The following is a 14623-nucleotide window of genomic DNA, read 5'->3' on the forward strand; positions in this document are numbered from 1 at the left end:
GAGGGGTTAATGGAAGTTTTTCCTGATGGTATATTCCCGAAACCTGATAGATTGGTTGAGTAAGATGATGAGTTGCCTCCTTTACCGAGACCAACTGCCTCTCTAGGCTGTGTTGTTTTGAGCTTTACTTGGGATTTGGTGGTTTGTTCTTTGGATGAAACTTTTTCTAGTAATTCCAAGACATTTGTGATGATTAATCCGATAAAATTGCTCTCCGAACTGACAACATGAGTGACGTAAAACAAAATGAGATTAGTTGGATCGACTAGGCTCTTAAAAAACAAAACATTTTGTGATGGATGCTTCTATTAATCTGATATAAGTTTCAGTAAAATTCCAATTTGGTGCATAATGCTTTAAAACATTTATTTGTCAATGTCACTACAGTTTTCTAATACGCATACTGGGTAATATTTTGCAACCGCGGAAGTAAATTACTTGTATATATCAAGACGATATTTACATAAAAAATTTCATCATCAAACATTTTATCCAGTATTTGCGTTTGAAATTATTAAAACCCTACAGATAGAACTGTGTACCTTTTCTCATCCAAGGTAAAGCCAATTTTACCAGAGACACACTCCAACGCCTTTTTCCATTCATCAATTTTAGATTTCTCACAACGATATTCCCACTCATGCACGACGCCTAAAGTGGTCGCCAAACTCTCCCACAAGTTGTTTAACACTTTCTGTAGACACCTTGTAGAAGATAGGAAGCACCTTACAGTATAGTAAAACTAAAACATTAATAAACAAGACAAGAAGATTTTGTTCGATGTGTGTTAATGTCCAAAACAAATATGAACTCAAAATACATAATCTAACCTCAAGCATGCCTAGATCTACACGCTTCTTGATCGTAGCCAGCTCGTCCAAGCACCATGATGATTCCGTATACTTGGTCGAGAATATAGCCAGCGTTACTCTTGATTCCTCAATTCTCTTTAAAAGAATTTTGATATCCTTACCTTTTTGCTCATCTGTGTCGATGAAGACATTTATCCCACGTCCTTTCATGGCATTCACGAGATGGTCGATGAAGTTATGGCGCAGTTGAGCTCCCCGGAAATTTAAAAACACTTGATACTGTGGTGATTGTTGGTTTTCGTCCATTATGACCTAAACCGATCTATGGAGGTTCTTGATTTACCAAGAGATTAACGAGAATCTTGTTTGATATGTTGTCGTGGGAAGCTATATTTAAACTTGGAAGACCAGAAAGGTCTATACCTGCCCCGTAGTCTACACACGGAACTACATGTGTATGTTCTTAGCCGATGTCATATGTGAAAACAAATTCAACAAATCTATTGTTTTCAACATTCAACACCTTATTTTGTTTATTATTAATACACATAAAACATTTTATATCTGAACAAGTTTTGATTAAGGAAACTACATGTTGAGTATGATTTTTTCTGACTAGGGGACGGATCATTCAACTGAATCCAACATTGACGCAATGAGCAAATGAGCAGGGCCATGCTCGATAATCAAATAAACATTCGGAAAAATGACCTAAATCCAATAATCACGACCTTTTTTTTTAACGTAAGACAAATAATATCATAATATTACGTACTGGTTGAATAAGGTAGCAAGTGCACATTATATAAACAGTTCACATTTCAGTATTTACTTTAATGACATAAGCAATGATATATTAAGTGCAAAACACAAAACCTAAAGAAATCTAAAACCTGATAAAGGAGTCGGTAAAAGTGTAGTGATTTTTGGTACTAATTGATTTTACAACGTTTTGAGTCTAAGCGTGTATATCAAAACTAGGGGTCGTACATCTCTTTCCATAGAACATTGATTTCAATTATTTTATTGTCTTTCGGATATTTATGGTTCCGATTATAATTTTTTTTTAAGTTCCGATTAAATTTTTTTTTTGTGTTCGAGTATATCTAAAAGTATTTTTCACTACTAAGGATTTGTTCAAAAGAAATTGAAAAGTTGCTCTTTACATTAGGTTCTTTTGTCTTCTGGTTCAGTTTTGTTTTAAATTTTCACTCACTTTGTAATGAATAATATTAAGATTTAGTTAGTTATTATTCACTAATGAGTAGACTCATTTCAAAATTTCCACACTTGGAGTAGATATTGGCCGATGTTGTTGGTCAACCAAACTTTAAGTTATACAAGAAAATTATTGCTCTATAACTTGTATTGTATGATAACAAACTTTTTAATTGGCTAACATTTTTTAATAGTATTGACCTCGTCGTAGTGGTGACCATACAAAAATAAACAGGTCTTTTTTTAATCTCTTACGCGTGTGTGTGTTAATTCTGCAATTAAATTTTGTTTCCTCGTACGTCGGCAAATAAAAGAAAACTTATTTCCTCGGTAGTTGGTACCACGCAAATAATTAGTTATATAAAACAATTTCATCACCTTTTTTTTTTTGATAAAGGTTTTACATCACCTTTAAATCAGAGGGCAATTAGGGACATGCAGAGCCGTGCTTACCTTAAAATAAAAAAGGCACCTAGAGCCCCTTAATAATGTAAAATTTTTGAGACCCCTAATCTCTAAATGTTTTTGTACATAATAAATATTAGTTAGATTTTTACCAGATTTCAGATCTTTTTTTGTTTGAAACCATTTCTTGTTAGAATATGTTTTAGTTAAAATCCTAAAGACTTTAGTTATTTTTTTAAAATCATCAACTTCTAAGTTCTAACCTATGCAAATAAGGATGATTTGCTAAAAAATCACAAAAATAAAAATTGAAGCAACTTTTGTTGACTTTTAAGGTTTTATCTATTATTATCATCTGTTTTTATATATTTTATATCATTTTCTGAATATAAGTAAATGTAAAATATGTGAAAGTATTATATAGTAACTAAGTTTTAGAGATTTTAATATTCTTAAAAGTATCATCATTTTAACACACAATTTTAACCTTCATTTTTATGTCTAATTTAATATTTTACATCATATTTTTATACACATTTTAAATACTATGATAATTTGGCGAAAATTATTAAAGAACCAAAGTAAATTAATAAAAAAAATTACATTCTAAACTGTGCATCATTTTTTATTTCTAATTTTAAATCCATGTGGGAAAAATAATTTATTTTGAATTATTTTATTTTAAATATAATACATATAAAATTATATATAGAAAAAAATATAATTTCGCCTCAGGCCCCTGTATCTCTTCGCACGGCACTGGGGACATGTACATAGTAGAAAAAATATTAAGTCTATACACATAACAAGTTAATGGCTATGATATTCTTTGTATAATATGTATAAGCACAAAAAAATGCCCTTCATACATGTTTCGCTCTCACTCTCATTTCCATCGTTGATTTCATTCTTCTAAAACTATTGCTCTGTTTCAAAAATTTATAATAATCTTTGTTATATTTTTTTCACTCCATGATCATTTACAAGTTTTATGAAATTTTTGTAAAAAAGTATTTCGTACGCCGTATAATCATCATATCCATGAATTGTTAATTGTCTGATCACTTTTCTTCACATCTTTGTTTGAGTTGACAGTTTTGATACTTTTCGATATATATGGATTAAGAAGCAGAGAATGCATAAAACTATCAGAGAAGATGAACAATGTACGCTGTGTTGTACTATTCTATTTGAGAGACATAAAATATAAATAATTTCTTTAATGTGTCAAGACAATATAATTTGATAATGAATTTGTTTAGTAGATGGTTCTTCAGTATGAGGCTTTTTATGTCTTTCTTTCTCTTCTCCTTTCTCTTTTTTTTGTTCCGTCCTCCTCATTTTCAATTTTCTCTTTTCCTTTTACTTTTTTTTTTCTCCTCCTCCTCTTCTTCCTCTTCCATCACCATTAGTTACTACAAAAGACCTTGCATGTAGCATCACCATGTTCAGTTGTTTCATGACCACCACCGTGATGTTCCATTGGGTACCGCACCGGAAAAAACAGACATGCATGACTTGATCATGGAAAGCAGTAAAGATATATGTTCATTGTTTGACTCATATCTTCCAAACCATGAGGCTTCTACGCATGAAATCACTTGGAGAATGTTCTCAACTCAATTATGGAGCTACTCAAAGAAGATTCAGATCAAACGAAGTTCATATGTGACAGTTATGCCATTTACAAATCAGGAGATCTTCGATCTTCGCGAATTCAGACTACCCGAGAAGTTGGAAACGGTTAACCTTCTTTCTGATGAACCAACAACCAATTTAATCATGCCAAAGGTGATTATTTATGTTATAAATGTCCAAAAAAGTCTTGGGCTTGATGGTTTTCAAAAAGATTCAAAACAAATTTGTTTGGGCCAAATGGAGTAACCGATTAAATTTTGGCTAAGGGAAAAGATGGATTTCGACCAGGCCTCAAAGGGACATGTTTTGGTCCATATCATGAGCATATTCTTCACTTTTCAAAGTCCTGGTCGTGGCTAATATCAAGAGGCAGTCCAAGCTTCAGTCAAAGATTTATTTAGTCAAGTCTTTGTTTTTGATCTTTTATGTCTTGTTTTTAGCACATTCTTCTTTGGATCTGTACAACTTGTAATCTTATAAATAAGGCCTAAGAGTCACGAAATAAAGCAGATTGTTTTCCCATTTGTTTTGAGTTGAAACTCTTTGTTCTTTGTAGAACTTTTCTTTGTTTCTTGGTGAGTCATATCCAAGTAAAAATTCCTCTAAATCGTTGGACTTGTGAGTCATATCAAGCAACGACTAAAGACCCTTCTTTCTGTGGACTTCTGAGTCATATCAAGCACCAACTGAAGTTGGGAATATCAGAGGCCTTCCGCAACCTTCGTGCGATCCTTCAATCCACCAGTTCTCCATCCGGAGTTCATATCCAAAACAGGACCAGTAGAGTGAACCGTTCCTAGGGTCCTTCACACCATCTTCTCCTTCTCCACCATCGCCACCCGTAGTCTCCACACCTCTTCCCACCATATCCTCTTCTCCTCTTCCACTTTTCATGATGGTTCTTCTCATCCATCAATCATGGCAACACCCCTCAATTTCTCTGCAAATTGTATTTTTTTCATTAGCTTCATGATTCTTAACATTCACCTTTCACATTCAAATTTAGTACTTTTTGGTTTATTCTATTTAAAAAAAATAGAATAGAACTGTTGTTTTATGATCTTTTTTTCTTGAGTTTAAGAAAAATGCTCGAAACTTCCATATATATATATATATATATATATATAACTATAACTTTCTCACTCTTTGTGTTTCATCTCTTTTCTTCTTTCATCTTTTTTTCATTTCTCTTCTCTTTCTCTTTCTCTTTTTCTTATTCTTCCTCCTCGTGATGTACTATTGGTGTAAATGTATTGTTCATCAATATCTATTCAATAGATATAGTATAGTTTAATATAACATTCACAAGCTATCACACTAACTTTGATCCCTCAATTAATTAGGCATTATGGACATACACATAAATGAAAAGCTTATGTGTTTGTATCGAGTATTCTATACTATATAATAATCATTTATATATAGTCACGTAACGGATGAAACTCAACTTCGTAACTAAATTAATCCTTTGTATGACTATACTATATGGTATGTAGCATAGTATGTATCTTTAGTTTTGGAGTGTCAATATCACGCACACACGAATTGAAAGAGAGTTTGGTCACATTTGTGTACATAATGTCTCATCCGATGCTTTTAACTGTAGCATTGTTATATTCTTAATTCTTTTATCTCTTATGAATATAGAGTAAAATTACCCAAAATCATAATGCACACTAGCGATTTTTATTTTATTTTTGGGAAAGAAGTTGATCAACAAGAAATCGGGCAACTATAAGGTATGATTTGGTCTCCGCAACTCTTTTGTGCACATGACATGCATAACCGGCTTGACATGTATAGAGTTAGAAGCGTCTGAAATTTTTTTTTTGGCCACTTATAACTTTTTAAAATATTTACAGCACTAATATTAAATAATATTGGGACCCAATAATATTTTAAATGAGATAATATTATTGGTTCTGTAAAAATAATAGCCATAAAATATTTTAAAATTTCAAACTAGCCTATAAGGATCAAAATAACTAAATTATGTTTTACTAAAGGGGTAAATGACAATTATATATCTTTCGTATACATATATATATATATATATATATTTATATAAATAATATTTTGAAAAAAAAATTGGAATCAATTTTCTTTAAATAAAGGTAAGAATTTTTTTATTATAAATGTGTATAATATCTTCTTGAATCTATTCTATTGAAATATATGTCACAACCTCATTTCATGTGTGATTTTTAATATTGGACCATTCGTTAGAAAATTACTTAAATGAATTTTTCTATACATATTTGAATTATTTTAACTATTCTAAAAAATCAAATAGATTCTCATATTTTCTCTGAATTACATCTGAATAAAATCATACAAATAATTCGATTAACATATATGTATGACCTAAATTTAAATACAAGTATAATCGTAAGGAAATTAATATCTAAGTTATATTAAATTGAACATATTTTTTCGTAAATATCACATAATGTAAGATTTTAGTTAATATTTATGTTTTAATAAGAGAGATATCATTAATAATTTGAAACAATGATTTAAATTACTGCATATAAACTATAAAATTATTGTGTTTGAAAATATTATATTCAGCTATTAGTAATATGATAAACATTAAAATTATATACCACTAATCATGTAAATCAAATATTTGTATGTACAAAAATGAAAATAATCGTCCGTACGATTGCGCGGTTCAAAATCTAGTTTGATTATTAAAAAGAACACATATAACAATTGTTTGAATACTTTTTAACCACGGCAATGATTTTACAAAAATACACATGGGAAGCAAAAGTTATCAGCCGATTACATTGCTCAATGGAAAAGTATCTTGCTTTACCTCCATAGCCTCATCTCTGGCATAGTTATTCATAAGCTACTGAAACCGAGATGCTTTGTGAATTCGAAACCCAAACTTCTATAAACAGAGGTAGGTCCCAATACGAAGATATTTATCCGCCATAAAAATTTGGCAGATCATTGTGCTTTTCTAAATATGTTAAATATAAACCTTTTAGAGTCAGCTTTGGTTGGACTAGCGCTTGGGTAACCATCTTCTTTATAAGAGATTCTTTTCTCCAACTTTGAAGTTGCCTCCCAAGATGTATTCTCAGCTACTTCAACCTCATAAACCAAAGAGAAGCCAGACTTCATCACCTCGCACTCTGCAACCGCACTTGTACCATTTGTCACTTCAAATCTAAGGAAAACTTCATTAGCTGATGAAAGCTGTTGATGTTTCTTGATATTGAACCATGTGGTGTAGCCAATGAATACATGGTCCGACTCAACCGTATGTGGCTCCTCGCCTGGTTCCGACCAACCGCCAACTATGAAACTTTCCGGGCTCAAGGATGCGTTAGTGAACTCACAAGTGCATTTCACTTGGAGAGTTCTGTTGTTTTGGTGTTTGTACTCCTTAAACGAGACTACAACAGATAGAGCTACCCCGATAAATCTGCCTGTATTCAAATCTTGGGGAAGGTCCAGCTTTAAGACTGATCCCAATGCTTGGTGGTTGAACCATGCAGGAATGTCACATCCAGGAAAGCAAGTACTGGTCAAGGCTTTGAAAACAAAATCCTGCAAATAAAAGTTGTCATAAAAATGTGGATGTTTGAGGATAGACATGCAATAGAAAGAAAATGATGAAAAATACCTGATTATATCGATCATCTGACATCAACTCGCTTTTCTTCTGGATATAAGATATGATATCATTCTTTGAGCCTTGTTCCATTTCATGACAATTAGTGAAAATGAAGGTGGAATGAATCTGCTCGGCCGAAAACCGAAGGTCTGGGGAACTGGCGACTGTCCTTAGGGAAGTACAGCCATGTGCATTTAAGCACTGAAGATTTGGTGGAAGTCTCGGAAGAGATGTGAGATTAGTACAAAACTTCAACTCGAGCCACTTCAGATGGAACATGTGACCCATGTCAAATTTTAGGCTGCTTATTTTGTCATTCCTGCTTAAGCATAGACGCCGCAGGGAGGATAAGTCGATAACACTACTTGGCATCTCCGTTATTGATGTTCCATCAAGCATTAATACCCGCAAGCTTTCCATGATCTCCTTAACATCGGGGAAGACCCCAAGCTTTGAGCAACGAGAGAGTTTGAGTTCTTGAAGTGACTTCAGCTTCCCAAGACAATCAGGAAGAGTCGCCAAATTTACGCAGTCTTTCAGATTCAAGAAGTTGAGTCTGTGGAGATTACCAATGGCTGGAGGAAGTCCATCTATTGCAGTGCCGTTTAAGTACAGAGTTTCTAGATTTTCTGAAATCACTTCGAATGTCCGGAGCTTTGAGCAGCCACTGAGAATGAGAGTCTTGAGGGAATCCAGAGTGATCTTTGGCAGAGACAAGAGACTTGTGCATCCTCTTAGGTTCAGGAAAACAAGTTTCTTCATCTTTTTCATCTCCTCAGGTAACTCCTTCAAACTCGTGCAGCCTTCCAGGTTTAATCTTAAAAGATTTGGCACATCTGATAGACTTGAAATGGAAGTTAACTCACTGGAGTGACTTAGATCTACCCACTTCAATTTTGGTGCAACCTGTAACAACAGAGCAGAATTATATACCATTAATATAAAATATACAAACCTAATTTAGGATATGATAAATTTGAGTTTATTATGTACGTACTTTCAACTCAAAACTAATTGACAATGAGTCAGTTTAACTCGGTTAATCTAACATTTTATATGTTAGTTCATTAATTTTTTAACTACTTATGTGAGACTTCTATTTCATTCATTAACAATATACGACTAAGTAAGGAGATACAAACCTTAGCACAGTCCCACACACGGTTAGTCTTGCTATAAGGCAACCTAAGATCGATAAGATTCATTGGCTCAAAGTCTGATGGAAGTTCCTTCCCGGGGAATCTCATCCAGTCAAGATATCTGAGGATGTTATCTTTTGGGAAGTAAATTCCGTCTGGTAAGTTCAACTTGCACCCAGCTTTGGAGTGCGTAGGACAGAGAGAGTAGTAGACTTTCAGGTAGAGTAGACTACTCATACTTACAAAAGCTTGGTTGTCTAAGGGCTTCTCCTCCATATTAGACATGTCTAAGATAATACCTCTAACCTTGTCTTTTCCCTGTTGATGAAGTAATCAATAGAAGTTATTGCAAGCACATATGAAACTCTTGAAAAGAATAAAGTCTCAAACTTACCTCCTTGTTTTTCAGGGCATCAGTATTAGATCCTGCAGAATCTGATGGAAGTAACAAATATTTCCCTCCACTTGCTTCAACAAGCTCCATAGCCATTGTCAATAGTAGATTATTCATCTCTACTCGGCCATCCGATACGCCAATCAAGAACTTGTCTAAAAGCTCTCTACAATTATTCCCAGCTTTTGATGTGTCAGGGTCAAAAGATTCAAGTAAGCTTTTGATGTAGTCCTCATCTTTTGATCTAAAGAAAATGGCTATATCAAGAAACGCATCTTTCTGCTTCTGGTTTAGTCCATCGAAACAGGTTCTCAACACCTTCCCAATCTTCTCACTGGAAACTTTTGAGAGTGTTCCAAGTCTTGCTTCCCAGTGATCCTCGTCTTTCCCACGAATCTCCTCACCGAATGCCTCAAGAGCTAATGGGTTGCCTCCTACATAATCAACATACTTCCTCGACAGCTCCAGGTAGTTCCCCTCAAGAGTAGTGCCGATTTGAGCCTTGAAGAGCTCTAAACCCTCTCTCTCATTCAGTCCAGGGACCTCGTAGAGATGAGATACAGTTAATCCCTCGGTCAATGACTTGTCCCGTGTCGTGATAATGATCCTGCTCCCCTTCTTAATCCAATCACAGTTCCCCATTAGCGGCTCCAAATGTTTCTTGTCACTCACGTTATCGAATACAACCACGACTTTCTTCTCGATTAGAAGATTCTTCCAGTCTTCAAGTGAATTCTCATCGGCGAATATTAAACTGGGATCATCTTTCTTCAATAAACCTTCCACCAGTCTCTTCTCCAACCGATTCGAGTTATCGCAGTCGAACTCAATTATCAAGGCACGGCCAAGCTTCGTCTCAAGCTTGAAGAAGAGCTTCTTGGCGAGATAGGTTTTGCCGATACCAGCCATCCCGACAATTTCAAGAACACGAGTTTCGTCTTCATTGCAGTCCAATGAGTCCATATGCAATTTTTCTTCCAATTGCTTCAGGCGTTGTTCAGCACTGCTTAATGCTATGTTATAGAATTTTGGAGGGTTAGGGATTTCTTCTACTCCTCTCTTTTGTAAGTTAGGGTGTGCTTGACTTTGCGACCAAATTAGGGATAGGGCATCATTAACCTTTTCAACGATCCTAGCCACGAAAGCATTCTCCTCCCTGTTAAACAAAAATATAATAATGAGTTAATAGTGGTTTGACTAACAAGACGTTAGTCTTTTCTATCCGATTTTTTTACTGAAAATGGTTCAATGAGAATTGGCGATAGTCTTGTACATTTTGGAACAGCCTATAACGTAAACTAAAACATTAAAAATACCTGAAGTTGTTCAAATTATCGAAAACTGTAAAGCTGTTTTTTTTTTCTTACACCCTCAGGTTATTCTAACGCCCAATATATAATCCATTATAAGTAAACGTATATTCCCTAAACCGTAAGATTATTTCAGTTAACAGGACTACAGTTAGTCAGTTAGTTTACTTCTCACATTCCTTCATTTCTACTCTACCAAAGATTAATTACTAAAAGCTAGAACAAGCATCATTTTGTAAAAGTAAAATGAAAATTATTTACGTACATGCTTCCGTCATATATCAAAGCCGCTCTGCTCAGCATATCCTGCAAAGCCGCATTCCACTTCACAATCCGGCTGTTTCGTGCACCACCTGGTTGCCTCCTCCACACATTCAATAGGTTAACACCAAATTCACCTTCAAGCTTATCGACGATAGATGTAGACACCTTGTAGAAGATTGGAATGACCACTAGGTTTTTGCATCCTTCCCCATTTGTGCTACATTCCATTATCTTCACCAGCTCCTCCAGACACCATTGTGACGCCGTGTACTTGCTCGATAAAATCGCCAACGCTATCTTGGACTCCTTGATTGTTTTGAAAAGGGTTATGAGTTTATCGCCCAGAACCATATCAGAGTCTATGAAAGCATTGATCCCACTCTGGCGCAATGCCTTATAGAGATGGGAGACGAAATTCTCGCGCAGCTCTTCTCCTCGGAAGCTGATGAACACTTCTGGTCCTACGTTGACGTTGGAATATGAAGAAGTTGTCACCATCTTGAACTTTTTTGTTAGGTTTTTCTTTTGGAGTTTGTTGTTACTTTGACTGAACTTTTTCTTATCGATTTGCAACAAATAAATTGTTTGACGTGCAGTTATTTATACCCTAACCAATTCGAAAGACCGCGTACGTTCTTCCTCAAGACTAAGACAATTGAACAAAGTTTATTCTTTAGACCAATTCTTACCCCAACGTTCTTAAATTATTCTTGAAGACAATTTCTAACTCAACAAATTAATTATTGATTACACCACTTGTCTATTTTACTTGGTATACTTTTTCTTTCAAGTTGAGAATGCCCATAGAAGTTAATCTTAAGTACTTGATATGACAAACATAATGTCAAACACAACTCTGCCGTCTTTGAATATATATCTTAGATCATTTCTAATGTATTTTTCTTTTTCTTTTTTTTTCTAAAAGAGAGTCACTCTATAATAAAAATACACTGTAATCCTTTATTTTTGCCTCTAAAAAGAAATATTCTCAAAAGATTTTTATTTTTATTTTACAGGTACATTTTATTTATGAAAGTTAAAAATTAACCTATTTACTTTTAACTTTTGAAAGATTTTCATAAATAGATGACTTTATTTAATCTAAAGTTTCTTTAAAGAAACTATTATGTAAAAAAGTGTGATTCTATTTTTATAAAACTATATTTCTTAAAAATATTTATTTTAACTACTGTTACGCGGAAACGAGATCTCGATCGATCGCAACTAGCGAACTCTCTATACGAAACGCTCTCTCGTGTGATCAAGGAATGAAACAGAACATAATACACAGATGATTTGTTTACATAGTGTTATTCTGCGATGTGCAGAGATTACTCACTGGAGCTAGACTCAGTCCAGCAAATTCACTAGGTCACTATCCGATCTCTCTTCTCCAAGATTCTCCAACGACGATGACACACACACGAATTTTGAACGTTCTGTTCTTATTTGTTACAACTAACTAACTCTGTGCGTCCTTTTATATATAAGCACTTACATAACCGGATTAAACCAAACGACTAACTAACTTGATTACTCCAAACCGGATAACTTAATCAAGCCAGTTAACCGTTGATCATCCCACAGAGCGTTTACAAGGCAATTTCTTCAGTATAAAGCTACCAACACTTAACAATCCCCACCTTAGCTGACATACTGCAACACAACATTTCATCCTCACAGATCATGACCTCTTCTCCGTGAATTCACTTTCTGGACTTACACCTCTAGCTGGTGATCAGCCTATTCAGGCTTTGAGGACTTTGAGCAAGTCCAATGCAGATCTGAACTTGCTCACCGGAACCACTTTTGTCAATATATCAGCAGGATTCCGGCTTGTATGTATCTTCTGGACATCAACCTCCCCACTTTCAACAATATCTCTTATGAAATGGAACTTCCTGGCTACATGCTTTGTTCTCTCATGATAAGCATTATTCTTTGATAGACAGATTGCACTATGAGAATCACACCACACCTTCACATCTTCATGATCAAACCCAAAATCTTCTAACAGACCTTTCAACCATATTGACTCCTTAACAGCCTCAGTTAGTGCAATAAACTCTGCTTCAGTTGTAGACAATGCAACAACAGACTGAAGACTCGACTTCCAGCTAACCACATTCTCACCAAATGTAAACACATAGCCAGAGGTTGATCGTTTCTTATCCAAGTGACCTCCAAAGTCAGAGTCACAATACCCTTGTATATCAAGCTTCTCTGATTTTGTATATACTAACTGTAGATCCTGGGTACCTTTAATGTACCTCAACAACCACTTGACCGCTTCCCAGTGCAGCTCTCCTGGTTTATCATGTATCTATTAGGGATAAATGTCTCACATCAGATATTGGAAGGGATCCTTAGCAATATATAAGATGGATGGGCCACTCCATTTAGCACCAATTGGTATTAGGTTGGAAGCCCATCTAGCTTAACATGGTATCAGAGGCCGATCCATGCAGTCCAATCCGATTCATTATCGATCCAGCCCAAAGTCGGCCCATCGATCCTTTCCCGAACATTCCGAGATTGACGCTCAAAGAGCCATCATCTCGAGGAGGCGTATTAGGGATAAATGTCCCACATCGGATATTGGAAGTGATCCTTAGCAATATATAAGATGGATGGGCCACTCCACTTAGCACCAATTGGTTTTAGGTTGGAAGCCCATCTAGCTTAACAGTATCGACTGACCATACCAATGCCATGAGCCAAACCAGGTCTGGTCCCAACCATTGTGTACATGATACTTCCAACAGCTGAGCAATACGGAACCACCTCTGGGTCAACACACTCACTGTCATCCTTAACTGAAGCCAACTTAAAGTGAGCTCCAATATGAGTTTGAGTACTCTTAGAATCCTCCATCCGAAAGCTACTGACCACCTACTTCAAATAACACGACTGAGATACCTTGAGGACTCCAGAGCTTCGATCTCGAGTGATATCCATACCCAATATCCTTCTTGCAGCTCCTAGATCTTTCAGCTCAACAGTAGTACTCAACTGATGCTTCAACTCAGTTACATCAGTCATCTTCTTAGCCGTAATGAGCATATCATCTACAAGAGTAGATATATGTAATCTGCTTCTGAGACCTTCTTTGTGTATACACACATGTCATGTTCGCTTCTATAGAAGCCTTGAGCCTTCATGAACTGATCAAACCGTTTGTTCCACTGCTGTGGTGACTGTTTCAAGCCATACAAGGACTTCTTTAGTAAGGACGCCTGATTTTCTTTGCCTTTAACCACATATCCTTCTGGTTGATACATGTACATGTCCTCATCTAAACTCCCATGAAGAAATGTTGTTTTCACATCCATCTGCTCCAGTTCAAGATTCAAGTTCACCACTAAAGACAAAAGCATCCTGATGGAAACATGCTTGACAACAGGTGCAAACACCTCTGGTAATCGATTCCCTCTTTCTGTGTAAAGCCTCGAGAAACTAGCCTTGCTTTATGACGCTCAGGTTCAAGTCCCTCGATCCCTAGTTTCACTTTATATAACCATCGACAGCTTATGATCTTTCTATTCACTGGCTTCTCAACTTGAACCCAAGTTTGATTCCATCTCATCAGATGCTGCAGTACACTTCTTCCTATCATGACTTGCCATAGCTTCAGCAAAGTCCTGAGGCTCTTCTACATTGATCACCTCTGCTACATAAAGAGCGAAGCGATCTCATCCTCCGTAAAATCATAATCATGAAATCTGACGGGAGGTACAATCTGTCTCCTTGGTCTGTCTCTTGCTAACTGATAGTTTGACAAGCTTGACCTTGCAGTGTCTTCATGAACAAAT

General features: G+C 35.5%; 1 protein-coding gene across 1 annotated transcript; it reads right to left on the reverse strand.

Moving 5' to 3' along the window:
• Positions 1-1434: 1434 nt before the first annotated feature.
• On the reverse strand, positions 1435-13870 carry LOC103853619 (disease resistance-like protein CSA1). Its single transcript, XM_009130527.3, has 5 exons — positions 10813-13870; positions 9228-10393; positions 8847-9169; positions 7714-8610; positions 1435-7637 (listed from the first exon to the last, which is right to left on the reverse strand). The coding sequence occupies exons 1-5, from the start codon at positions 11307-11309 to the stop codon at positions 7032-7034; spliced, it is 3489 nt and encodes a 1162-aa protein (XP_009128775.1). The 5' UTR covers positions 11310-13870; the 3' UTR covers positions 1435-7031.
• Positions 13871-14623: the final 753 nt, after the last annotated feature.

This window comes from Brassica rapa, chromosome A02 (assembly GCF_000309985.2).
Source record: "Brassica rapa cultivar Chiifu-401-42 chromosome A02, CAAS_Brap_v3.01, whole genome shotgun sequence".
NCBI lineage: Eukaryota > Viridiplantae > Streptophyta > Magnoliopsida > Brassicales > Brassicaceae > Brassica > Brassica rapa.